Source organism: Zea mays, chromosome 6 (genome assembly GCF_902167145.1).
Source record: "Zea mays cultivar B73 chromosome 6, Zm-B73-REFERENCE-NAM-5.0, whole genome shotgun sequence".
NCBI classification, from domain to species: domain Eukaryota; kingdom Viridiplantae; phylum Streptophyta; class Magnoliopsida; order Poales; family Poaceae; genus Zea; species Zea mays.
The window spans coordinates 164,678,338-164,704,487 of record NC_050101.1 but is presented as its reverse complement, the minus strand read 5'-3'; the positions used below and the strand labels follow the sequence as shown (position 1 = coordinate 164,704,487).

Below are 26,150 nucleotides of genomic sequence, written 5' to 3'. Positions count from 1 at the left end.
GGCTATCCAAGAGTTCATCCTTATCATGAATAGCGCTAATCAATTCATTTAATTTGACAAAAAGAGTAAACAAGTCATCCTCATTATCACTAGAATTAGCCTCATCGCTAGATGTTGCATACTTAGTTGAGGACTTCGATTTTACCTTCTTCCTTTTGTCGTCCTTTGCCATGAGGCACTTGTGGCCGACGTTGGGAAGAGGAGCCCTTTGTTGACGGCGATGTTGGCGGCGTCCTCGTCGGAGGAGGAGTCGGTGGAGCTCTCGTCGGAGTCCCACTCCCGACAAACATGGGCATCGCCGCCCTTCTTCTTGTAGTACCTCTTCTTTTCTCTCCTCTTTCCCTTCTTGTCGTCGCCCCTGTCACTATCACTAGATAATGGACATTTAGCAATGAAATGACCTGGCTTACCACACTTGTAGCACACCTTCTTGGAACGGGGCTTGTAATCCTTCCCCATCCTTTGTTTGAGGATTTGACGAAAGCTCTTGATGATGAGCGTCATCTCCTCATTGTCGAGCTTGGAGGTGTCGATGGGGACTCTACTCGGTGTAGAGTCTTCTTTCTTCTCCTCCGTTGCTTTGAATGCAACGGGTTGTGCTTCGGGTATGGAGGAGGATGTGCCTTGCTCGATGATCTTTTTGGAGCCTTTGATCATTAGTTCAAAGCTCACAAATTTACCTATCACTTCCTCGGGAGACATGAGTTTGTATCTAGGATCACCACGAATTAATTGTACTTGAGTAGGATTAAGAAAAACTAGTGATCTTAGAATAACCTTGATCATCTCATGGTCATCCCATTTGGTGCTCCCGAGGTTGCGCACTTGGTTCACCAAGGTCTTGAGCCAGTTGTACATTGCTTGTGGCTCCTTCCCTTGGTGAAGCATGAATCGACCGAGCTCCCCCTCGATCGTCTCCCTTTTGGTGATCTTGGTCACCTCATCTCCTTCGTGCGCCATTTTGAGGATGTCCCAAAACTCCTTGGCGCTCTTCAATCCTTGCACCTTGTTATACTCCTCTCGACTTAGAGAGGCGAGGAGTATTGTGGTGGCTTGTGAGTTGAAGTGCCAGATTTGGGAAACTTCATCCGAATCATAGTCCTCATCCCCTACGGATGGTACCGGTACACCAAACTCAACAACGTTCCAAATACTAGTGTGGAGTGAGGTTAGGTGATGCCTCATTTTGTCACTCCACATGTTATAATCTTCACCATCAAAAACCGGTGGTTTGCCTAGTGGAATGGAAAGTAATGGAGTACGTTTAGAAATGCGATGGTAGTGTAGGGGAATCTTACTAAACTTCTTGCGCTCATGGCGCTTAGAAGTTATGGACGGCGCGTCGGAGCCGGAGGTGGATGGCGATGAAGAGTCGATCTCGTAGTAGACCACCTTCCTCATCTTCTTTTTCTTTTCGCCACTCCAATGCGACTTGTGTGAAGGGGATTCCTTCTCTTTCCCCTTATTGCGGGACTCTCCCGATGGAGCCTTCCCGTGGCTTGTAACGGGCTTGTCGCCGGTCACCATCTCCTTCTTGGTGTGATCTCCCGACATCACTTCGAGCGGTTAGGCTCTAATAAAGCACCGGGCTCTGATACCAATTGAAAGTCGCCTAAAGGGGGGGTGAATAGGCGGAATCTGAAAATTATAAACTTAAGCCACAATTAGCCATTGTAAGGAAAATAGACTAGGGCCTATTTGACAATTAAGTTTTAATGCTTGTTTATCAACATAACCATTTCTACTAATATTATTTGCAGTATCTTTGGTTATATTTGAAAGGATGCAACGTGGACTTAGACGAAGGTAATAGTGTTGTTCAGGATGATCAAACACCTCAAAAAAGACATTAGGTGACTTAAAAACAGGCTTCTCAGCAGCACCAGACGTGTCTTGTGATGCACCGGATAAAACATAGGATATGAGTTGCACTGTACTGAAGTGAAAGTTTCCTAGAGGGGGGTGAATAGGTGGAATCTGAAAATTATAAACTTAAGCACAACTACAAGCTGGGGTTAGCGTTAGAAACTTAAGCGAGTCCAAAAGAGAGGGCGAAAGCAAATCACAAGCAAATAAGAGTGGATGACGCGGTGATTTGTTTTACCGAGGTTCGGTTCTTGCAAACCTACTCTCCGTTGAGGTGGTCACAAAGACCGGGTCTCTTTCAACCCTTTCCCTCTCCCAAACGGTCACTTAGACCGAGTGAGCCTTTCTCTCCAATCAAATGGGACACTAAGTCCACTACAAAGACCACCACAACTTGGTGTCTCTTGTTTTGATTACAAGTGAGTTGAGCACAAGAAAGAAGGAAGAAGAAAAGCAATCCAAGCGTAAGAGCTCAAATGAACACAAATGTCTCTCTCTCTAGTCATTAATTTGTTTGGAGTGATTCCGGACTTGGGAGAGGATTTGATCTCTTTGTTTGTGTCTTGTATTGAATGCTATAGCTCTTGTATGAGGTGTGAAGGCTGAAAACTTGGATACAATGAATGGTGGGTGGTTGGGGGTATTTATAGCCCCAACCACCAAAGTAGTCGTTGGTGGAGGCTGCTGTCGACGGGCGCACCGGACAGTCCGGTGCGCCACCGGACACTGTCCGGTGCACTAGCCACGTCACCCGGCCGTTAGGGTTCGACTGTTGGAGCTCTGACTTGTGGGGCCACCGGACAGGTCCTGTAGATTGTCTGGTGCGCCTTCTGGCACCTGCTCTGACTTCTGCGCGCGCAGGCGCGCACTATAGCGCATTTAATTCCTCTGCAGACGACTGTTGGCGCGAAGTAGCCGTTGCTCCGCTGGCACACCGGACAGTCCGGTGCTACACCAGACAGTCTGGCGAATTATAGCGGAGAGGCTCCTAGAATTCCCGAAGGTGGCAAGTTCGGAGTTGGACTCCCTGGTGCACCGGACACTGTCCGGTGGTGCACCGGACAGTCCGGTGCGCCAGACTAGGGCACACTTCGGTTGTCTTTTGCTCCTTTTGTTTGAACCCTTTCTTTTGACTTGTATTGGTTTGTTGTGAACCTTTGGCACATGTAAAACTCATAATCTAGAGCAAACTAGTTAGTCCAATAATTTGTGTTGGGCAATTCAACCACCAAAATTCTTATTGGAAAAGGTTTGACTCTATTTCCCTTTCAGGAAGGGCTAGTGAGAAAGAGTACACCTGCAAGCAAGGGTTAACTAAGCATCACACCAAATGGGGCACAATATAGAACATTTAGAGAAGTCTATAACGTTTTGGGGGTTATCCACAAGGTACCAAACGTGTCTAGTCTGCCACCGGATACCATGTAAGATAGGATACTCATAGAGATTGCACAACAACCCATGGAAGGCTATAATGCAACGAATGTATCGAGTGTAACGCTGGTAAAATCACCAGATGCCCATACTAAAACGGTCGATAACAGGTAGTTCCAACATCTGGTTGATGTGTATGCACTATACATGTCCGATGACTACAAAAATGTGTGGTTTTCAATGGCTAGCCTTAGACTTGGACTTGGAAGTACACAATATTTCAGTGTGACGTGCGAATACTCTACATTGAGTGAGTACACAATTATGGTGTGATTTTCAATGACTAGCCTTGGACTTGGGAGCTATATAAACCCACCCAACCAACCATTTGAGATGTGTGGGAGCTAATAAACATTGCTAGAGTTGAGACTCTATTCCTATAACTATAAACACCCAAGTGCTCAAATATCACTCAGTGATTAGCATAGATGTTTTGTGAAGTGATTAGGTTACTTAGACCAATTAGATAGGTTTGGAGCTTGCACACACCATTTTATCACTTGATGTTTGCGTGTGTCATCGTAGGTTGTACTAGTAGAGCTTGTAATCTTGCAAGATCACACTAACTTTTTTTGTGGTGCGGTCGACATCATGTACTGGAGGGAACGAGGATTGTTGTGTTTTGGCTAAAAACTCGATAGTCGAGACAGCTAGGAGTATTTGGGGGAGGCCACAACCGAAGCACCACTTGCACATATAGAAGGCTCATGGCTATCTACGGAGTTACCTGATCGAGTGGTTGGCCCTCACATGGGCATTCACTTGACTAGGGCTCTAATAAGGATTAGGAGAAAGCTTGCATGTTTCTTGATACTTTAATAAAAGACTAGCGTGTCAATGAGAGTTTGTATGTTTATCGCATTTAAGCTTTAGCATTTATATTTTGTTACCTTGGTTATGTGCTTTACCTTCCTAGCTTAGTTATTGACAACTAGATAGGTTTGGAGCTTAGATTGTATAACTCTTTTGCGATCGAGATAACAACACTTAGTCAAAACCTTAGATGCAAAGAAAGCCTCGTTTTATTGCATAGGTTTTGACTAGGATAAAAATAGATGCCATAGACTAAGAGAGAAATTTAAAAACTCAACTTGCAGGGGTAAGACAGTTCATGAGTGTTGTATTAAGAAGACATTATCACACAAATCGAGAAAACCTCGAACTTCTACCCCACCCATACACAACGACACTGTAGCCCATATAAGAATGACTGCGACCAGGATCATACCTTAGACTTATGCTTTGGCATGGGATAAACAAGGGGAATTTTAACCACAATTTTAAATTTACTCCCATAGGGAGTCAAAAACTTAGGACCTTAGGAGTGCTACTTGGACCAACTAACTAACTCAGCTAGAGGCCCTTTAGAAAAATATAGACCTTTCAGGTCAAGAAAAATCCTAAACCGTTGCCCCCATACAGAGCGACTAGCCCATGTGGGAACTACCACAATGGGAATCTGACCTTAGACATGTGCTTTGGCGTGAGATAGTCGAGGGGATTTTTTTAAACTTAGCCTAAAATTTGCTCCCATTGGAAGTTGAACTCAGGACCTAAGCAACGATACTCAGACCACCTAACTAACTCATATATAGGCCCTTTCGCAAAAGAGAAATTAGATTGCCTAATTCACCCTACTCTTAGGTGTCAAGTGTTTCTTCAATTGGTATCAAGGACAATGACTCAATTTGGAACTTTTGGCTTAACCAATTGTCACTTTAATCATTCACCCATGGACGCTTACCATGGATCATTGTACATTATTTCGTTCTCCTTGGTTCATGGTTCCGGCGATATCCTTAGGTGGAGATAACTTACCTTACAACTTGATATATCCCCATATCGTTGCATGGCTCCAAAGCTTTAGGTGGAGCACCTCTGCTCCAGAATTTAGATTTCTTTCTTATAACCAGTGACAGTGGCGGTCCTTCAAACTCCATGTTTAGGTTGCTTTTTAAGGATTATAGCATAGCAAAAGCGACACTCTAGAGATTTGTACAGCTCTCAAAACTCCATAGAATGTGCACTCCAGAGTTTTGATCTAGAACCATGGCAAACACCCCCCTCATACACCTTTACTCACTCTCTTAGTGGTTAAAAGACTAAAGTTTAGGTTTCCATTAGTCATTCTGTTTAATAGTTTAGAAATTAGAGATACTAAAATTTAATTTCTAAAGCTTAGGAGGTGAGAATCAAGACCTTAGAGCCACTCCTAGAAACTAGCCATATCGTTTTGTGAAGATAAATTTGGCTATTATTTAAATAAAAACTTGTTCAATAGACTATGCAAATGACTTTTTAAATTTAATAGCTCTCTATTCCTTTACCTCCTCTCTGTTTTTGGACAGACGGCTTCACTCGCTATTCGTTTTGTTGGTTTTACAGAGTTTGTTGGAAATTAACCTACTCTTTTGTAAAATCTATTTTAGAAAATAACTAAATTAGTATATTTGGCTAACATTTTTGGCTAACCTCTTGAAGTTAGCTTTTACAATTGATGGGCGTGTTCGGCTGGCTACAAGCCGACACTGTTGCAGCTGTTTGGACTGCTGCAGCTGCAATCCATAGAGAGAAAAATACTGTAGAAGCCGCAGCCGCAGCCGGATTGCAGCCGCAGCAAGCCACAGCGAACAAGCTGGATATTTCAACGGTACCGCACTTACGTTATCTCTGATCTTCTATCTTATCCCATATTTCAAAATCTACTTTACAATATAAAACAATATTTTCTACGGTCGTATACACAATTCCAACAGTACCGGGCGTACGCCGTCCGATACGTTTCGTCCTCCTATGTCCCACCTGGCAGTCTCGCAGCGCAAACCATCTCACCAACTAGCCATCTATTTATAGGCGTCGCCATGGCCCTCCTCCAACATCAACCAGCGACTCACACACCCGCCCGCCGCTTCTGTAGCCGCCGCCGCCACCCCCCCCCCCCCCCCCCCCCCCCCCCCCCCCCCAACCAACCAACCGCGCAGGGAGAAAACCACAGCGCAGCACATGCAGCGCCTCGCCTCCTCCCGGAGGCTCCTCCAGGCCGCGCTCGCCGCGGCCGCCGTCGCCGCGCCCGCGCCAGCGAATGGCGCCTTCCCCAAGATGCCGGCCTTCGACTACACGCCGCCGCCGTACAACGGGCCGCGCGCCGAGATCTTCCGGAAGCGCGCTCAGTTCCTCAGCCCATCCCTCTTTCATTTCTACGATCGCCCAGTACGTGTGCCGCTCCCCCATCGCCACTCCAGTCTTCAGTTCTGTGGGAAGGACTATACTGCTACGACCAAAAAGAAAAACAAAAAAAACTGTAAATTACCTTCGGATTTCAATATTTTTTCGGTAAAAACTGCACCAATTGTCGCCCTGGTGATCAGTTAAAATACGAAGAATCGAACTACTAGCATTTTTCGTAACTAAAACATTTTTTGTTTACTGTTTTGAGAAATGCGGTCTTCTTGGTAGTCCTTTGGCACAGAGCAGCAGTGATCTTTGTCGTTTTCCGAGAGGTTTGATAGGATTGCTGATACTGCATGTGCTCTGTTCTTATCTGAAGTAAAATGAGATCTGAGATAAATATACAAAAGTATGCAACCAAGATCTGTGTCAGAACCCAATAAAATGTCAGCACTCAACAGCCGCAAATTCTGTATTGCAGGCAGTATGACTCGAACAGGAGTCTTAAGTGAATCAATAAAAGAAACTTGTAATACCAGTACCACAAGCTGTCGAGTGTCGACAGCAGGAGTATTGTTTTTTTTTCAGTGAATAGTAGATCCTTTTGCCAAATGAACATGCCGGATGGGTTGACAAATGAATAAGTGACAGGCTTTTCCTGGGTTGTTGCAAATTGCAATGACGTGGCTGCCCAGTTTTGCCTGCAAACTTGTAGAAAATCTAGGTTGTACCGATTAATTTCCACTTTTTTACTAATGGTCAGATGCCTGATTTCTATCTTCTCTTCAAAAGATACTGTATCCATCTTTTTGCTTATTTTTTTCCTGTATTAAGATGCTCAGCTTTACATGCTCATGAACTAACAGTGAAGGTTGTTGTCTGAAAACATACTATATTTCAGGTGGGCACCTGAAATATAACAACTCTCTAATTTCCGCAACTATTTTTTTGTGCCCTCTTAGATCTCAAATATATGTAGCTGCGCCACTTTTTCTTTGTTTGTCAGAATATACATGGTTACTGACAACACAACATTTAATTTTTTTTACGCATTGCCAAAGTACATAAACAAGGTCAAGATTGGATTTCTGGAGACAGTACTTACCGTGTACCTAACTTACTGACTCCCGTCCCATTAAAAAATAATGTTGAAGCATATATACTTATATAATTTGATAGAAGTTGGCACAAAGGAAGAGGAAAAAAACGCTAGCATTTTGAGATTCATTTGCATCTCTGAAATGAAGCAAACAGCAAAGTAACCAGTGCATGTTATCATTCTGTAATTACTTAATATATGAGATCGTCTGAGTGCCTCCTGTAGTATATGGTGAACCCCGATCAAGTAGTATTAGTTTTCCAACCAAGCAACACAAGCTTTAGTTTTCCAACCAAGCAACACAAGCTAAGAGCATCTCCAAGAAAACAAGCAAAGGCTTCCATAAACCATTTTTATAGAAGAAACGCTGATTTCCATACTCCAACAGAATCCCCTTCCTTGCTCGTATTTTTTCGCGACCCACATGCGCGACAAAAAAGTTCCCCCAATCGACTGCGTACGTGCGCACGCTAGCTGGTGGCGTGGCGGACGTGTCCTGCTGGTGTGAGAGAACACAGGGCAGTGGCATGCAAATTTAAAAAAACCAACGACATGCATGTGGGCTAGCTACATGCATTAAAAGTTGGTCCAGTTTCGTTTTAGTTTTTATTTTGGGGAAACTGCTGGAGTAAACATTTTATTCCACCCGTAATCAGTTTTAGTATGCCCTCCATAATCAGTTTTTGGGGAATTTTTTTGCATATTCTTTTGGAGTTGCTCTAAAGTCATCGTCAGTGCCACAGCAATATTGCATTCAGCTGATCATTTATTAATGTGATATTTGTTGCAGTTGGACATAGTCGAAGGAAAGATGCAGTACCTATTTGATGAGGATGGCCGTCGTTACCTGGATGCTTTCGGTGGCATTGCTACAGTTTGCTGTGGGCACTGCCATCCAGATGTGGTTGAAGCCATAGTAAACCAGGCAAAGCGGATCCAGCACTCCACAGTTCTATATCTCAATCATGCAATTGCAGATTTTGCCGAGGCATTGGCTTCCAAAATGCCTGGTGATCTGAAGGTATTCTCTAAGGGGAAAAAATCAAATGTTTCTTTATCAGAAGTTACTTCAGAAATGGGCACTATTCTGGACGATTGAGCATCATGGAAACTGCTGTCTTCTTTTCAGGTTGTTTTCTTCACAAATTCAGGCACGGAGGCAAATGAGCTTGCACTGATGATTGCACGGCTTTACACTGGTTGCAATGACATTATCTCTCTTAGGAATGGATACCATGGGAATGCTGCTGGAACAATGGGTGCTACTGCTCAATCCAATTGGAAATTCAAGGTTGTTCAGGTAGGTGCCCCTTTGTTTTCTGTACCGCAATAAGATGCCAAAAATTTACCTAGGAACATCATGATGATTGCTAATATGTAATGTATCCAGATGGGAGTACACCATGCGCTTAATCCAGACCCCTTCAGAGGTGCTTTTGGTTCTGACGGGGAGAAATACGCCAGAGATGTTCAGGAAATCATCGAATTTGGAACTACAGGGAGAGTTGGTGGGTTCATTTCGGAAGCCATACAGGTATTCCAATATCAAAGCGTCGGTTAGGCATCTCCATCACTCTTAAACGAAAACCAATTTTCTCCCCTGAACATGGCATGTTCTTTTCCGAAGGGGGTTGGTGGAATAGTGGAACTGGCACCAGGATACTTGCCCGTGGCATACAGTATGGTAAGGAAAGCCGGTGGGCTCTGCATCGCTGACGAAGTTCAGGCAGGAGTCGCGCGAACTGGGAGCCACTTCTGGGGATTCGAAGGGCATGGTGTCATCCCGGACATAGTCACCATGGCCAAGGTAAAGCTTGAAACCCGTTCATGACGTGCAGGCTCTTGTATTGCCATGACATGACGTCATGGTAAGATCATCAGAACGCACATCCGGTGGTGCATCGAGTCGGCGACTCACATGTTCTCATTGATTTCCAGGGTATCGGGAATGGCATACCCATAGGAGCTGTCGTAACGACGCCAGAGATCGCTCAGGTGTTGACCCGCAAAAGCTACTTCAATAGGAGTACCTTTGATGGTAACCCTGTCAGCACTGCAGGCGGGCATGCGGTGCTCAAAGTGCTGGAGAAGGAGAAGCTCCAGGAGAATGCGTTTGTTGTGGGCTCCTATCTAAAGGAACAGCTTAACAATCTGAAAGACAAGCATGAGAGTAAGTAGGGAAATGAAAAAAAGAAGCAACGAATCATGTCATTGTTACTCGCCGCTTACATTTTACCTGTCTTGCTCTGCAGTCATCGGTGACGTTAGGGGCAAAGGCTTCCTTCTTGGAGTTGAGCTGGTGACAGACCGTGAGAAGAAAACCCCAGCCAAAGCTGAGATCTCACGTGTCATGAACCATATGAAAGGTATGCGTGTTGTGCTTTGACAACCTCTTCCAGGGTCGAAGCTAGATGTAGAACTCTCTCTCTCTCTCTCTCTCTCTCTCTCTCTCTCTCTCTCTCTCTCTCTCTCTCTCTCTCTCTCTGATCTAAGTGCTCTCTTACTTCAACAGATATGGGAGTGTTGGTTGGTAAGGGTGGTTTCTACGGGAACGTTTTTAGGATAACACCGCCGTTGTGCTTCACCAAAGAGGATTCCGGTAAGACCTGCTATCTGCTGAAGCATTCCTCGTTGAACTCCTTAACCAGTGACACTGATTTTTCCGGGGAAATGACGAGCTGCCTCGTGTTGCAGACTTCTTCATTGAGGTGATGGACATTGCGCTCTCGAAGCTGTGAGGCAGGCAGGGCGAAGATGATGTGCAAACCCTGGTCCGTGGCCATGGGTTTTTTGCCCATGAATAATATTAAGATTAGTGAGACAGCACCTCGTTGTCTCTTAATCTAAGACGATGCCATGTCATCCGGTGGCATGGTATTCCTGCTTGCCCATAAATAAGGGACGAGTTGTGAGACAGCACCTCGTTGTCTCGTGATCAGACCCATGGTCCATGGAGCAATACGATTCTTGTAAACTCTAGCTTCATCCAATCTGTTCCTCCTGATCTAACTAGTCTGAATAGCAACTGTTCGTTTGTTACCAATATCAACTTCTTTTCAGATGCTCCATATATTCCTGCTCTCTGTAAACAAACAATTATCACTGTTCAATAGATGCGGAGATGTGGATATAAAAATTACATATACAGTACTGTTTGGTGTACCAGTGGTTTGGCAAGAAAGGAAAGGTTTAACGTACAATCCAAAATAAAATGTTCACGTATTAAATTAATATGCATGATCATCATCAGGTCACTTGAGAATGTTGAACACGAAGCAGGCAATGGTTTCCGTCATCAAACCGTCACGATAATGATGTCACTGATCATCTGGAGCAATGACTTCTCTACAATTCTCTAGTAAAGTTAAACATGCAGCAACTCCGAAATTGACCAAAGTAACAAATCCGCAAATTGACACGTGAAAAAAGACAGCAAATTTACATCAAACCAAACGACAGTGGCTACCAGCTAAATATATGCTCATCCCTATCTTAAACAGCAGAGGCCTATTTGTTTCTACCGATCATAGGCTGGCCACCACCCTTTGGACTCGGCATGCTGGTAGACCTGCTGATCTTGCTTCCGGCGCCAAAACTCTTCACGTCGATCAGGTCTCCAAACAAGTTGTCCGGCATGTAATATGGTCTGGCTGCTGCCACTGGAGATTCTTTTGGCCGCTGATTCCCTTTCACCCGAGCATTTGTAGCCACGTTCGAACCAGTGTATGTTTGAGGAATAGAGAAGTTGTAACTTTGCACCGGTGTTGGTGCTGGAGATGGAACATGTTGCGCTGATGGAGCAGCATACGGTGTTGACATAGTTGGATAGGCAGCTGAAGGGGCAACAGAAGCAGCAGGAGTGTTTGGCGTTTGGTATGTCACAGGCTGGAAAGGATTAGCTGAATTGGCACTTGCAGGCATAGCCCATGGGGGTGCTGGATTGCTCGACACATATTGTTGGGGTTGAGTCGAATATGCCCCAGGCTGTGCAACCGGTCCCGTTTGGGCCCATGGTGCCACATAGTTATTGTATGGAACATATCCCTGATTTGTTGGATAAACCTGGGTGTTGGCAGGGTAATTTGCCCCGTTCGCCACAGCAGGCTGATAGCTTGGCAGTGTTTCTGGTCCATTTGATGTGACACTCGGCTGACTCCCATTTTGGTTCTGAGTTGAAGAGTCTGCAGATGATTCAGGACTGTACAAGGTGAGGCTGAGAAGGTCAATCATATCCTGCTCCTTCGTCCTGGTTCCACTAACAGAAGTTGCGCCGAGAGGTACTATTGCATTGCTCTCAACCGAAGAAACTTCAGAAAGCGCCCGACTGCGGTCTCGGATTTTGTATATTCAGGAGGGTGATGCCAACACCTCCTTTTTTCATCAGCAGGCTAGATACAGAAAAAAGAAGAACTTCATTCCTAAGCTGCACGTTGGTGATCAGGTGGTCACCTCCCAAGAAGATAAACAGAAGGCTGTTTCTGATTTCTATGAGAACATTTTGGGTAGGGCTGAGGAGAGGAGCTACACTCTTGACTTGGATGAGTTGGCCATCCACAATCATGATTTATCTGCTTTAGATGCTCCGTTTCTTGAGGAGGAGGTGTGGACTGTGGTAAAAGATTTGCCTCCGGATAAGGCCCCGGGGCCGGATGGTTTCACAGGTCGATTTTATAAATCCTGTTGGAATATTATTAAAGGTGATGTGTTGAGGTCTTTGGATGTCATCCAGCGTGGCCATGTTTTCAAATTCCGCCTGCTTAACACGGCTTATATCTCCTTACTGCCTAAGAAGATGGATGCTGTTGAAGTTAAGGATTTCCGGCCTATAAGTTTGATTCATAGTTTTGCCAAATTGGTAGCTAAGCTCATGGCTACTCGGCTGGCCCCTTTGCTTCCCTCACTGGTTTCTGTGAACCAGAGTGCCTTTGTGAGGGGGAGGAGGATTCATGATAACTTTATGCTTGTCCAACAAATTGTGAAGTTGCTGCATAAGAAGAAAGAACCACATATCCTTCTTAAGTTGGACATCTCCAAGGCTTTTGACTCTGTTTCTTGGTCGTTCCTTTTGGAAGTTTTAAGGAAAATGGGATTTGGTCAGCGTTGGCGGGATCTCCTTTGTTTATTACTGTCTACTTCTTCCACTCAGATTTTAGTCAATGGAGAGCCTGGGGACATCATTATTCATCGTCGCGGTCTCAGGCAGGGAGATCCTCTTTCTCCAATGCTCTTTATCCTAGTCATGGATACTCTGAATTCTTTAATCAACTATGCCACTTCGTTGGGTTTGCTTCAACCTATTGCTGTTCAGCAGGTCAGGCATCATGTTTCCTTCTATGCTGATGATGTTGTAGTTTTCTTGAGGCCTCACATTCTGGATCTGGTTTCGGTCAGACGCATTCTTGATTTATTTGGTCACGCCTCAGGCCTCCGGACCAACCTGGTTAAGAGCTCGGTCTCCCCTATTCATTGTTCCGATGATGAGCTGGCTCTTTCTGTGGAAACTCTCTCTTGTTCGGTTAAAGTTTTTCCTTGCACTTATTTGGGACTTCCTCTCACAACCTGTAAGCCTTCTAAAGAGGTGTTGCTGGCCTTTGTGGATAAGGTGGCAGATTACCTTCCTGGGTGGAAAGCTTCTTTGTTGAATAGGGCTGGGCGTCTTGTGCTTGTGAAAGTGGTTCTCACTGCTGTTCCTATTTATTGGCTCATAGCTTTGGATCTCCCGAAATGGTTCATCAAGGCTGTTGATAAAAAGCGGCGGGGGTTCTTGTGGAAGGGACATCAACAAGCTAATGGAGGAAACTGCTTGGTAGCTTGGGATAAGGTCCAGAGACCTCTTCAGTATGGCGGCCTTGGAATCCATAATCTTGAGCTTCTAGGTTGGGCCTTGAGAATTAGATGGCTTTGGGCTCAGAAGACTGATGTGGAGAGGCCGTGGGCTGGACTCTCAATTTCTATTCCCTATAAAGCTCGGGCCCTCTTCGATATGGCTGTGAATGCCGTGGTTGGGAATGGTGAGAAAATTATTTTCTGGACTGACCGTTGGTTGGATGGGCTTACCATGGCTGAGATGGCACCCAATCTTTTCAGAACTGACCCTATGCGAATTGCTAAGCGAAAGACTGTGGCTCAGGCTTTGTTTGGGCGGAGTTGGGTTCGTGATATCAAGGGTGCTCTTACTGTTCAGGTTTTAATTGAGTACCTCCAGGTCTGGGATTTTGTTGAGGAGGTCGTACTGCAAGCTGATGTTCCTGATCATTTCAGATGGAAGTTGACACAAGATGGCTGTTATAGCAGCAAGTCTGCGTATGAGGCCTTCTTCGTGGGCTCTACCAAGTTTGGCCCTTGGAAGAGAATCTGGAAAACCTGGGCCCCGTCGCGTTGTAAATTCTTCTTATGGTTGGTGCACCATAATCGGGTTTGGACCGCTGATCGTCTTGAGCGCAGAAATCTGCCCCATCCAGTGTCTTGTCCATTTTGTGACCAGATGACTGAGACGGTGCATCACTTGTTGGTTGGATGTGTGTTTGCTCGCCAAATTTGGGCCCTGATCCTTCAACAGTTGGGGCTGCTGCAGTTGGCTCCTCAGCCCTCAGTGTCTCGATTCTCAGGTTGGTGGAAGAGAACTGTTGCTGCTGTTCCTAAGGGGCTTCGTAGAGGCCTCAATTCTCTAATTACGTTAGTGGCTTGGGAGATTTGGAAGCACCGCAACAGGTGTGTCTTTGACAATTCAAGACCATGTGTTGTGGAAGTGCTAAAAGCTGTTAATGTGGAGGGGGGGCTTTGGTGTTTGGCTGGAGCTTCCAAGCTCCAGGAACTTGTTTTTGGGTCGGTGCCTACTGGAGCTTAATTAGCTCTGTAGGTTGTGGTCGCCTTCTTCATTGATGTGGCGCGACGGTTGTATTTAAGGGAAGGCGTGTGTGTGTTGGTGTTTGTGTTTCGGGTCACTCTTGACCTTTGTACCTCCTTTCTTCCTTAAATGAAATGACGCGCAGTTCTCCTGCGCTGTTCGAGAAAAAAAAAAACAGGTACCAGGGGTTGATCACCAGCACTCGATGATGCCTCATCACCGCATATCACAGATTTGTTTTTTCTGCAAATATATAAAAAATGATCAATAGCTAATAAGGTAATGCCGTAACAAACAACCACAGTAAGTATAGACTGTCTGGAGCCTTTGCATGCCACTAGGTACCTTCGTGCTATTTGAGCAAACTCATCATCTTCATCCTCTTCAACTTGAGCCTTATTATCATGTGTAATTGGTGTAGATGGCTCAGGATTTGGATCCTCTCTCTGTGGTTCTCTAATCGGTGTCTCAACTGGTAATGGAGAACCAGAAGCAATAGCATCATGTCTTGTGAGGACACTCTGTAAGCGATCATTTAATTCTAGTCCTTGCTTTAGCAGGTCTTCATCCCTGACGACAAGAACACAAAAATCCATATATTATTTTTATGATGCACTGCATGTCACACCACCATGTAGCAGTAGGGTAGAGTAGACATCAATAATTGCACCAATTTAAACCATGCTTATTCATAAATTAGGTTATGCAATACATTAGGAGCAAATCAACAAGGTAATGTAGCTCTATATAATCTGTGTGTGATAGGCGTACCCTGTGGAACTGACAAACTGCATGAGCTTTTGTTGATTTGAACGACATTGATTTACAAGATCTGCAATAATTTCATCTTTAACTGTCATGCGGTCAGCAGGGTTCAAAGCATTCACCATATCATACAGCAGTTCCGTTGCATTTCTAATATTATTCAAGCCCTCAAAGCTGAACAGCAAAATAGAAAACAAAAGGTTATATCCATAAAGTAGTAATAGAAGAGAAAGTCCACACTTGGAACAGTCAAATAAACCAATGGTACAAAAGAGTTTTACCTCAACGTTCCAGCATCAGATGTGATTCTCTCATTTAGACTTCCAGAAGGATATCTAGGTGAACCATATGCCTGATGTGTTGCAGGAGGAGTAAATATTGGAGGAGCATCTACAGGACGTTGTGGGAACATTACTCCTGCCCTCTGTAAAACGTTTTTCCAAAACTACAATAGTTGTTAGTAAAATAATAATGCCTTAAAGTATGGGAATTATCTATCACTAGTGCACTTGTAGCTTTGAATATTTTTTCTAAGGCATGCTTTAACTCCAAATTAATTTAGTAGAAGAATAATCCATCTCCACGACATAGAAACTATCTGCACATGAGACCAAATTGGGATTGGATGCTGTCATGTGCGGGCGCACATATAGGCGCCGCCGTGACGCACGCCGCGCTGCAGAGCGCGCTGAACGCGCACAGGAGGAGGCCACAACCAGTGGATAGATTTAGAAATAAAGATAAGGCTAGAGAATAAGATTGAGATGAGAGAATTGTGGAGAGTTAGTTGGTAGCAGATAAGTCCAAGAAAATAGGAGTTAGTTGAGAGTTTATAGGAGAAGTTGGTTAGCCATAGGGCTATTTATAAGCCACATGGCAGCAGGGAATAAAGCAAGCAAGATTATTATTTCCTAATCTCTCTCTCTAAACAAGCCGACGGTTGAGGGGAAAAACCTCACCGGCGACGACGGACCGTGGCTACGAACTCCGTAGTCAGGGGCCAGCTATCCTAGGTCGGGAGGTCCTTGACAACCTGGTATCGCGATCCAGTCGTTCCTCGACTTCTTCTTCCACCCAGCCGAAATCCCAGCCAAGCCCACCAACCTTGCTGCCTTACGCCGACACCACCTCTACCATGGCCGAGCCAACCACCTCTGATTTGGCCAAGATAATCGAGACCCTGACATCAACGGTCGCCGCCCTCCAATCCTCTGTCGCCGAGCTCCAGAGGGGAAAGACCTCGTCGGGCGGCCATGGGACCAATGATGGGCAGCACCACAATGATCGACCGCCGCGCTTTCAAAAGATGGATTTCCCCCGCTATGATGGGAAATCTGATCCACTGATTTTCACCAGTCGGTGCAAATCGTATTTCCATCAGCAGCGCATCATGGAGGAGGAGAAGGTATGGATGGCCTCCTACAACCTTGAGGAGGGCGCACAGATGTGGTACCTTATGGTCCAGGAGGACGAGGGCACGCCTTCCTGGCGCCGCTTCACGGAGCTGCTGCACCTTCGGTACGGGCCGCCCCTGTGTTCCGCGCCGTTGGCCGAACTAGCGGAGTGTAGGCGCACCGGTACGGTTGCCGAGTACCAGGACCGGTTCCAGGCCCTGCTTCCTCGCGCGGGACCACTCCAGGAGGCGCAGCGGGTACAGCTCTTCGTCGGCGGACTCCAGCCGCCACTCAGCATCGACGTCAGGATCCAGAATCCTCAGACGTTGGCTGCCGCCATGAGTCTGGCGCGCCAATTCGAGTTGCGCGAGCAATTCGTCGCCCCGGCCACGCGCGCTCCTGGGCGTCCTCTACTGCCGGCCCCTGCCGCCCGGCTGGCCCTACCCGCGCCGCCAGGAGCCAAACCGACTGCGCCGGGGACCATTACCGTCGAAGGCCGCACCATCAAGCGCCTCTCGCAGGCAGAACAAGAAGAGCGCCGCCGCCTTGGCCTCTGCTACAATTGTGACGACAAATTCACAAGGGGCCACAATCGCATCTGTAAGCGGCTGTTCTTACTGGAGGGCCTTGAGGAGGAGGAAGATGAGGCTGTCGAGGATGCCGGGACTGAGGAGACCCCGGTATTCTCCCTCCAAGCTCTTGCGGGCGTGGCGCTCACTGACACGATGCAGCTGCAGGTCACGCTGGGGGCCACCTCCCTCGTCGCCATGCTGGATTCGGGCAGCACCCACAACTTCATATCGGAAGCCGCGGCTGCACGCACGGGCCTGCCCCTCGAACACCGGCCACGCCTCACGGCAATGGTCGCGAATGGGGAGCGCGTCGCGTGTGTGGGCGTCATCCGCAACGCACCACTGGACATCGGCGGCCACTGCTTCCCTGCTGACCTATACGTCATGCCTTTGGCGGGCTACGACGTGGTCCTGGGCACCCGATGGCTGGCAGCGCTGGGACCGATCATGTGGGATTTTAGCAACCACGCGATCTCCTTCACCTTCCAGGGCAGGGCGTTCTGCTGGCAGGGGCTCGCAGCCTGCCGACCGGCTGCTGTCAGCACAACCACCGCCACCAGTACGCTCCTCGACAAGCTCTTGGCGGACTTCGACGACGTTTTCAGCGAGCCTCGCGGCCTACCTCCCCCACGCAGTCGGGACCACAGCATCACCCTGGTGCCGGGGGCACCGCCAGTGGCAGTACGCCCGTATCGCTACCCCGCCCTGCACAAGGACGAACTGGAGCGTCAGTGCACAGCTATGCTAGACCAAGGGCTCATTCGGCGCAGCAGCTCCGTGTTTTCGTCTCCGGTGCTCTTGGTCAAGAAACCAGACGGCTCGTGGCGATTCTGCGTCGACTACCGCGCGCTGAACGCCATAACCATCAAGGATGCGTTCCCCATCCCGGTCGTCGACGAGCTGCTGGACGAGCTCCATGGCGCCAGCTTCTTCACCAAGCTCGACCTCCGATCCGGATACCACCAAGTCCGCATGAGGCCGGCCGACATCGACAAAACAGCATTCCGGACGCATGACGCCTTCTTCGAATTTTTGGTCATGCCGTTCGGACTCTGCAACGCGCCAGCCACCTTCCAAGCTCTCATGAACGACGTGTTGCGCGCTTACCTCCGCCGGTTTGTGCTTGTCTTCTTTGACGACATTCTGATCTACAGCTCATCCTAGGCGGACCACCTGCGCCACCTCCGCGTCGTCCTCTCGGTGCTCCGACAGCACCGTCTCTTCGTTAAGCGTTCCAAGTGCGCTTTTGGCGTCGACACCATCGCCTACCTCGGCCACACCATCTCGGCGTCGGGCGTGGCCATGGATCCGACCAAGGTGCAGGCCATCCGTGATTGGCCGCAACCACGCTCGGCCAGGGCGGTGCGTGGATTCCTCGGGCTCGCAGGCTACTATAGGAAATTCGTCCACAACTACGGCATCATCGCAGCCCCCCTCACTGCTCTCCTAAAAAAGGAGGGGTTCCGATGGAACGACGACGCAGCGGGGGCCTTCAGTACTCTCAAGGAGGTCGTGACATCCGCACCCGTACTGTCGCTCCCTGACTTCACCAAGCAGTTCGTCGTAGAGTGCGACGCTTCGACGTACGGCTTCGGCGCGGTGCTCGTCCAGGAGGGCCACCCTATTGCTTTCTTCAGTCGGCCGGTGGCTCCACGTCACCGCTCCCTCGCAGCTTATGAGCATGAGCTCATCGGCCTGGTACAGGCCGTTCGCCACTGGCGGCCATACCTTTGGGGGCGGCGTTTCACCATCAAGACAGACCACTATAGTCTCAAATACTTGCTCGACCAGCGCCTCGCCACGATTCCGCAGCACCATTGGGTCGGCAAGTTGCTGGGGTTCGACTTCTCCGTCGAGTACCGGTCAAGCTCCACGAACACGGTGGCCGACGCCCTCTCCCGCCGCGACACTGAGGAGGGCGTCGTGTTGGCCATTTCTGCGTCGCGCTTTGACTTCATCGGCCGCCTGCGTCACGCCCAAGCTACCGATCCGGCACTGGTGGCCATCCACGACGAGGTCCGCCGAGGCACCCGCACCGCGCCCTGGTCGGTCGTCGACGACATGGTCGCCTACGAGAGGTGCCTATACATTCCCCCCGCCTCTCCACTACTGCAAGAAATTTTGGAGGCCGTCCACGGCGACGGGCATGAGGGCGTCCACCGTACACTGCACTGGCTCCGCCGTGATTTCCATTTCCCCAACATGCGACGTTTGGTGCAGGAATTTGTGCGGGCGTGCTCCACTTGTCAGCGGTACAAGTCCGAGCATCTCCATCTAGCAGGGTTGCTCTTGCCTCTACCCGTGCCCTCGGCGGTCTGGGCTGACATCGCGCTGGACTTTGTGGAGGCGCTACCCCGCGTGAATGGGAAGACGGTGATCCTGTCCGTCGTTGACCGCTTCAGCAAGTACTGCCACTTCATTCCACTCGCGCACCCGTACACGGCAGAGACGGTGGCACAGGCATTCTTCACCGACATTGTGCGCCTCCACGGCGTTCCGCAGTCCGTCGTCTCCGACCGCGACCCCGTGTTCACCTCGACGTTCTGGCAGGAGCTCATGAGGCTTATGGGTACTAAGCTTCACATGACGTCCGCTTTTCATCCCCAGTCGAACGGCCAGACGGAAGCCGCCAACCGAGTCATAGTGATGTACCTGCGCTGCTTCACTGGAGATCGCCCCCGCCAATGGCTGCGCTGGTTGCCGTGGGCTGAGTACACCTACAACACCGCGTACAGACTTCGCTTCGGGACACACCGTTTCGGGTGGTGTATGGCCGAGAGCCACCTTCCATCCGCTCTTATGAGCCGGGGGAGACGAGGGTGGCAGCCGTCGCCCGGGACATGGAGGCTCGGGAGGCCTTCCTGGAGGAGGTCTGGTACCGCCTAGAGCAGGCCCAGGCGACCCAGAAGCTTTACTACGATCGGCACCACCGTCAAGTCTCCTACCAGCCAGGGGATTGGGCCCTCCTTCGTCTTCGGCAGCGGGCAGCTTCTTCAATGCCCAGGACCACCACGGGCAAGCTCAAGCCTCGCTTTGTGGGGCCCTACCGCGTCGTTGAGCTCATCAACGACGTCGCCGTTCGCCTGGCCTTGCCGCCAGGGGCGCGCCTCCATGATGTGTTCCACGTGGGTGTCCTCAAGAAGTTTGTCGGCGTTCCACCAGCGTCCCCGCCTGCCTTACCAATCATCCACAACGGCGCCGTGGTCCCTGAGCCGATGCAGGTTACTCAGGCACGCTTGGCGCGAGGCGTGCGTCAAGTTCTCGTCCACTGGAGGGGCGAACCGGCCGAGTCTGCTTCCTGGGAAGACCTCGACGAATTCCGCAGCAAGTACCCAGACTTTCAGCTCGAGGACGAGCTGGGTCTCGAGGGGGGAGAGATGTCATGTGCGGGCGCACATATAGGCGCCGCCGTGACGCACGCCGCGCTGCAGAGCGCGCTGAACGCGCACAGGAGGAGGCCACAACCAGTGGATAGATTTAGAAATAAAGATAAGGCTAGAGAATAAGATTGAGATGAGAGAATTGTGGAGAGTTAGTTGGTAGCAGATAAGTCCAAGAAAATAGGAGTTAGTTGAGAGTTTATAGGAGAAGTTGGTTAGCCATAGGGCTATTTATAAGCCACATGGCAGCAGGGAATAAAGCAAGCAAGATTATTATTTCCTAATCTCTCTCTCTAAACAAGCCGACGGTTGAGGGGAAAAACCTCACCGGCGACGACGGACCGTGGCTACGAACTCCGTAGTCAGGAGCCAGCTATCCTAGGTCGGGAGGTCCTTGACAGATGCATACCTTTAGTTCAATGTATGACCAGTAGTACTGTGGATATTTGCCACCAGGTCCACCAAATGCCTCTTGCCATGAATCCAGAAGTAACAAAGCCTTATCCCTCACTTGCATATCATGCTGAAATGATTTTAGAGAAAAAACATATAAGCAGAAATATAGCATCATGTTTCTACATTCTTAAGAGAAATGAAAATGTAAACGAATAATAAGCACAAGGCTAAGACAGATCCACAAAGCACAAGAGGCTTAACATCAAATATTATGATCTGTAGAAACACAAACTGCAACCTCAAGTACTTCACACACTAACAGCCAGAACTCAGAAGGTTACTTGGAAGAAGAATAATGGTTTTGCCTAAAACACAAATTAACATGAATAAGTTGGTGGTGAAAAGTAAATACCCATACTGAACCCATAAAAAATCAAGGAAAAGATGACTTGAAATGGCCAGATAATTCTCGTGTTGTAAAGACTGATCAACCAAACTACAAAAGGATATTAGCAGCTCTTCCGTTCATTATTCTATTATTAGCAAACACATAAGCAGGCAATGGTTAACATTTGAAGGCAAGTTGAAAACTAATGATTATTTGGAGTACAAGATAAAATCCAAGCATGTGGTTCCAAGCTGAAATGAAATTTGCAGAACTATTAAAACAATAAACAGGATGGTACAAACCACCCCAAAACAAACTGACCTGACCAAACATAGTTAAAGCTTGCTACACAATGATTTTTTTTTCAATGGTTATACCTCATGGAGTTCAAAATATATATGAAAAACATTTATGCATAACACTGGAAATAGTTTAGCTAATTTTGGTGAAACTTTAAAACTGACAGATCCTTCAACATCCAACTATTCTTGTTTCTCTTAGCAACATAATAACAGTGATAATAGGAGAGGATGATGAAAATACCCTCTTCTGGACAATTTTAACAATCTCTTGTAAAATATGCTGATCAACAACTTCAAAATGAACATATTCACCACAGTTCTTCATCATTGTCTCCAATAACTGCAGAAATTCAACAGGAGGTATGAACAGTTAAAAATATTTCATGTGCATAAAATACTTGTAATCCCACACCAAATATTACAGAAACATCATTGATCATGAGATTGATTATAGTCCGCACCGTCAAAGTAAAGAATTTAACTTTTGGATCCTTATGCTGCAATCGCTTCTTCACAGCTTTTACTATATCCTTCGTTTGCCTGATTCAGAGTCATAATACATAAGTTCCGAGCCAGGAAAATCAGAAATGCAATTATTTAAGATATTCTGCTTATGTCTCCTGATGGTGATGTCTAAACAGAATAGTCTAGCTTACAGTTCGGATTTTGTAGGCTTCTATTTAAAACCTATAATAAAAGATAAATCATGAAAAAATGCAAATCCCACAGAATATATGATTGTAAATAAATGACTCGTTATAAAATGGAAAGTGACCAATACCCATACCCCCAAGTCCCTCTATGAATTCCAAAATGCACCTGTTACCCTGAAAAACAACTATAGCGAGATTCGGGTTGTTGCCATTACAGAGAATGGCAAAACTACCTCTAGGCTTCATCTTTCCCATTTGCTGTGAAAGAAAGCAAGCACTTGAACTTGCCACTAAAACAGTATTGCATCACGACGAGACCCCATGTAGCTAAGCTGCTCCACAGTTTGAGGTAAGTTCCGTAGATAAGTATCAGCGGACGCAGACAGGACTCCACCTGAGCTGAAGCTCCAGCTTAAGATTTTTCAACATCTATACTACTTGCCACCCTATGGTAAAAGTTGGCATGCAAAGTCCTCTGCTTGGTGCATAATGCCCCCTCCGAACAACATAGAGCAACAGAAAAGAAAGCAGCCGAGAGCCACAGGCCGGTTACTTCCCAGAAATCACGTTAACTACTAGTCTGTAGCCAGCAACAACCCTCAAATCGGCCCCAGAAGCGATCAGGTCAACGGCCCCAAACCAATACCCCAACCAGAGGAGTTCCCATGAGCAGTGCGAGCCGCGACGCGAGGCAACGGAATTTGCAAAGCCGCGCCGCCGTTACAGCCCGTGCAGGAAGAACCCCAAACATGTTTCGAAATCCCACCACACACACACACACACAAATATAGCAAGCGAGAGAGAGAGAGAGAGAGAGAGAGAGAGAGAGAGAGGGCAACGATCGCTCGTACCAGCGGTCGGCGTTGAGGGTGTCGCAGATTTCGAGGTTGACGGCCCAGTCGGGGCCCTGCAGCAGGTGGCTCGTGGCCTTGTCCACCCGCGACGCCGCCGGCAGCCGCGCCGGCGGCGTGCCCGTCACCACCGGGTACATCGCCCGTCCTCCTCGGCCGCCTCTCGCCGCGGAGCAGGCGAGGCCGGACGCGCTCACGATTCCGGCGCTTTGCGGTGGGGCTCGGGAGCCGTGCGCGGTACGGCGCTCTAGAAACTCGTCGTCTCAATGCGCACGCGATGTGGAACGGAGAACGGGGGGAGAGAGAGAGACTGAGAGAGAGTACAGGATAGGGGCTCCTTTGGAACACAGGATTTCAGAACCACGGGAATAGGAAAAACTCAGGAAATAGAATGGATGTATTTTCTAATCCTATAGGATTCAAAACCAGAGGAAGATGATAGAAGGCTTATTTGGCTACAGCGTAGGAAAAAGTAAAGGAAGTAAGAAGTTTGAAATATCATTTTTTTTAAGTTTGAAACTAGCCGTTGTTGCTGCGTGCTCACGAGGCTCCCTAGCCGTTGCGTTACTGCATACAGGTGTATATATATATATATATGCGCTCATCAGCTTGCTGCCTCTCACTCTCTCATGCCAACAACTTCATTTCCACAACAGCAAGCAAATCCTTCTACAGGCTACTTGATTGTCTATATATCTTGCATTCGGTTGCACAAAGGTTGGTTCGTTACTGTCTTATGTGACTACGCTAATGTATTTCTAATCAAAATTTTATATTTCCACCTTTGTATTAATTATCCATTTTGGGATTTCCTTTATCTTCAGTACCCATGAATCCAACGAACTATCGTAGATCACAAAGTGAGGATGAGTTTGTCTTTTTTGTTCTTCCTACCTTACAAGTAGAATCATCACACTCATCTGAGAAGAGGCCTATGCATACATCAGAAATGACAGGGGCTCGACGAGTTACAGAGATATTAACAGGACATGAGAGTTTATGCAAAAGACATTTCCGAATGGAGGTTGGAATTTTTCAAGCCTTGGTCAATAAATTGCGTGAAAAAAATCTCCTTGCTGATACAAGAGCAATTGCAGTGGAAGAGCAAGTTGCTATTTTCTTATATGCAATGGCAAAAAATGCAAGTAATGAAACCTTACAAGAATTTTTTCAACATAGTGGAGAAACAATTAGTCGACACTTTGCAGCGGTTCTTGATGCAATCACACAGCTCACATGTGTCTACATATGTCCACCTTCCTTGCAACCCCATCCAATCTTAAGCAGACCCCAATTTTACCCCTTTTTCCAGGTATGAGTACAAAATACATAACATATTATTGATAATTTATTCTATGATAATTAAATATATTTTTCGTTTTTGTAGGACTGTATTGGTGCTATAGATGGTACACATGTTCCAATGACCATTCCATTACAACAACAAGAGCCATACAGGAATAGGAAGCAGACCATCTCACAAAATGTTATGGTCGCTTGTGACTTTGATCTGAAATTTGTACATGTGCATGCTGGCTGGGAGGGATCAGCATCAGATGCAAGGGTTCTACAAGATGCACTTACCCATGGATTTCATATACCTCATGGTAAATTTTATCTCGTAGATGCTGGTTATGCAAATACACCACAATTTCTTGCACCATATCGTGGCACTAGGTACCATATACAAGAACAGGGGAGAGCTCGTCAAAGGCCACGAGATTACAAGGAACTATTCAACCTTCGCCATGCACAACTACGCAATCATATTGAGAGAACTATTGGTATTCTGAAAATGAGATTTCCTATTTTAAGAACTGCGTCTCGCTACCCAGTTCAAAAGCAAATTGACATATCTGTTGCCTGTTGTGTTCTACATAATTTCATACGTCTACATAATGGTGACATGTCATGGTCAAACAATGATATCATGGAGATTGATCCACGCCAAATCGTTGATGTGCCAAGTGGAGATAACAATTATCATAGTGACATACAAGCATTTAATTACTCTAGAGATGCTGGAAATCAAATGCGAGATCATATAGCAGAACAGATGTGGGCACAATATTCAGCGCGAAGAGCTTAACATAATGTAAACTACACAATCATTATATGATAATATATTTCCATATCGATTTATCTTCTTAGACATGATTGGAGTCCAGAACTTGAGATAAGGTTACCTCCTTACCAAAATACATAACAAACACATACTACCCAGGTCAGCTTAGTAAAAAGCATGTTCTACTTACCAAAAGATTAGAACCTCTGCTTGCCAAAAGATTAGAGGCTCTAAATTATACCAAAAGATTAGATGCCTTACTTGCTTTCTATTTCTAATTCTGGTGATCTGCTATCTTACCAATCTCCCTTGTAATCCAAGCTAATCTTAATGCGTCATTTTTAAATGATAAGAATACTTCCCTGTTATCCTTAGTCTTGAATATATCAGATGCCATCAATAGATCTCCCACTTGCAGACCATCCAAATCTTCAAGCACAGTAATACACTTGTTGATGCTGTAAGGATCTTCCAATTTCTTCTCTTCAATGGCAGCAAATCGATCTATTTCTTCTTTCTTTAGTTTTAGGTATCTTTCATGAAATCCATCAGGAGGGCTAGCAGATTTGTTTTTTTTCTTCTTTCCACGTCGAGAATCAGGAAGCTCTGAAGTTATTTGTGTGGAACTAGGTGGGACTTCCTTTTCATGAACCTGAGCAGATGGGTATTGTGATAAGCCCAAATTTCCCTCAATTTCTTCATCAAAAGAAAATTGCAATCCCAATTCATCTACACCATTTAAAGTAGGAGATGGTGACTGATATGTTTCTGCTACAGTTGTTGCTTGTCCTCCAGGAGCCGATGCTTTCTTCGTCTTGTTTGCATAATGATCCATACCTTGACGAGTTCTTCCTTCAGCATAACGACCTGCAGAATCATATTTAGGAAAACACATATGACTCGGATGTATTTGCAAGCAATTAGAAACAACTCATAAAAGCACATAAAATTCTCACCATCATACAACTTT

At 46.8% G+C, this 26,150-nt stretch overlaps 3 protein-coding genes across 3 annotated transcripts; 2 read left to right on the top strand and 1 right to left on the bottom strand.

The window, feature by feature from the left end:
• The first annotated feature begins 6,359 nt into the window (after nucleotides 1–6,359).
• Nucleotides 6,360–10,859, top strand: LOC100384690 (uncharacterized). The gene is made up of 9 exons (NM_001177167.2): nucleotides 6,360–6,510; nucleotides 8,358–8,588; nucleotides 8,697–8,867; nucleotides 8,958–9,101; nucleotides 9,195–9,374; nucleotides 9,506–9,737; nucleotides 9,820–9,933; nucleotides 10,080–10,166; nucleotides 10,262–10,859. Exons 1-9 carry the CDS (start codon nucleotides 6,400–6,402, stop codon nucleotides 10,303–10,305), a joined length of 1,314 nt encoding a protein of 437 aa, NP_001170638.1. The 5' UTR covers nucleotides 6,360–6,399; the 3' UTR covers nucleotides 10,306–10,859.
• Nucleotides 10,860–20,898: 10,039 nt separating this feature from the next.
• Nucleotides 20,899–23,420, bottom strand: LOC103630481 (TOM1-like protein 6). The gene is made up of 4 exons (XM_020539590.3): nucleotides 23,116–23,420; nucleotides 22,073–22,151; nucleotides 21,853–21,951; nucleotides 20,899–21,048 (listed from the first exon to the last, which is right to left on the bottom strand). Exons 1-4 carry the CDS (start codon nucleotides 23,253–23,255, stop codon nucleotides 20,899–20,901), a joined length of 468 nt encoding a protein of 155 aa, XP_020395179.2. The 5' UTR covers nucleotides 23,256–23,420.
• Nucleotides 23,421–23,553: 133 nt separating this feature from the next.
• LOC103630478 (putative nuclease HARBI1) lies at nucleotides 23,554–25,210 on the top strand. The gene is made up of 3 exons (XM_008651526.2): nucleotides 23,554–23,832; nucleotides 23,940–24,427; nucleotides 24,503–25,210. The coding sequence occupies exons 1-3, from the start codon at nucleotides 23,745–23,747 to the stop codon at nucleotides 25,202–25,204; spliced, it is 1,278 nt and encodes a 425-aa protein (XP_008649748.1). The 5' UTR covers nucleotides 23,554–23,744; the 3' UTR covers nucleotides 25,205–25,210.
• Nucleotides 25,211–26,150: the final 940 nt, after the last annotated feature.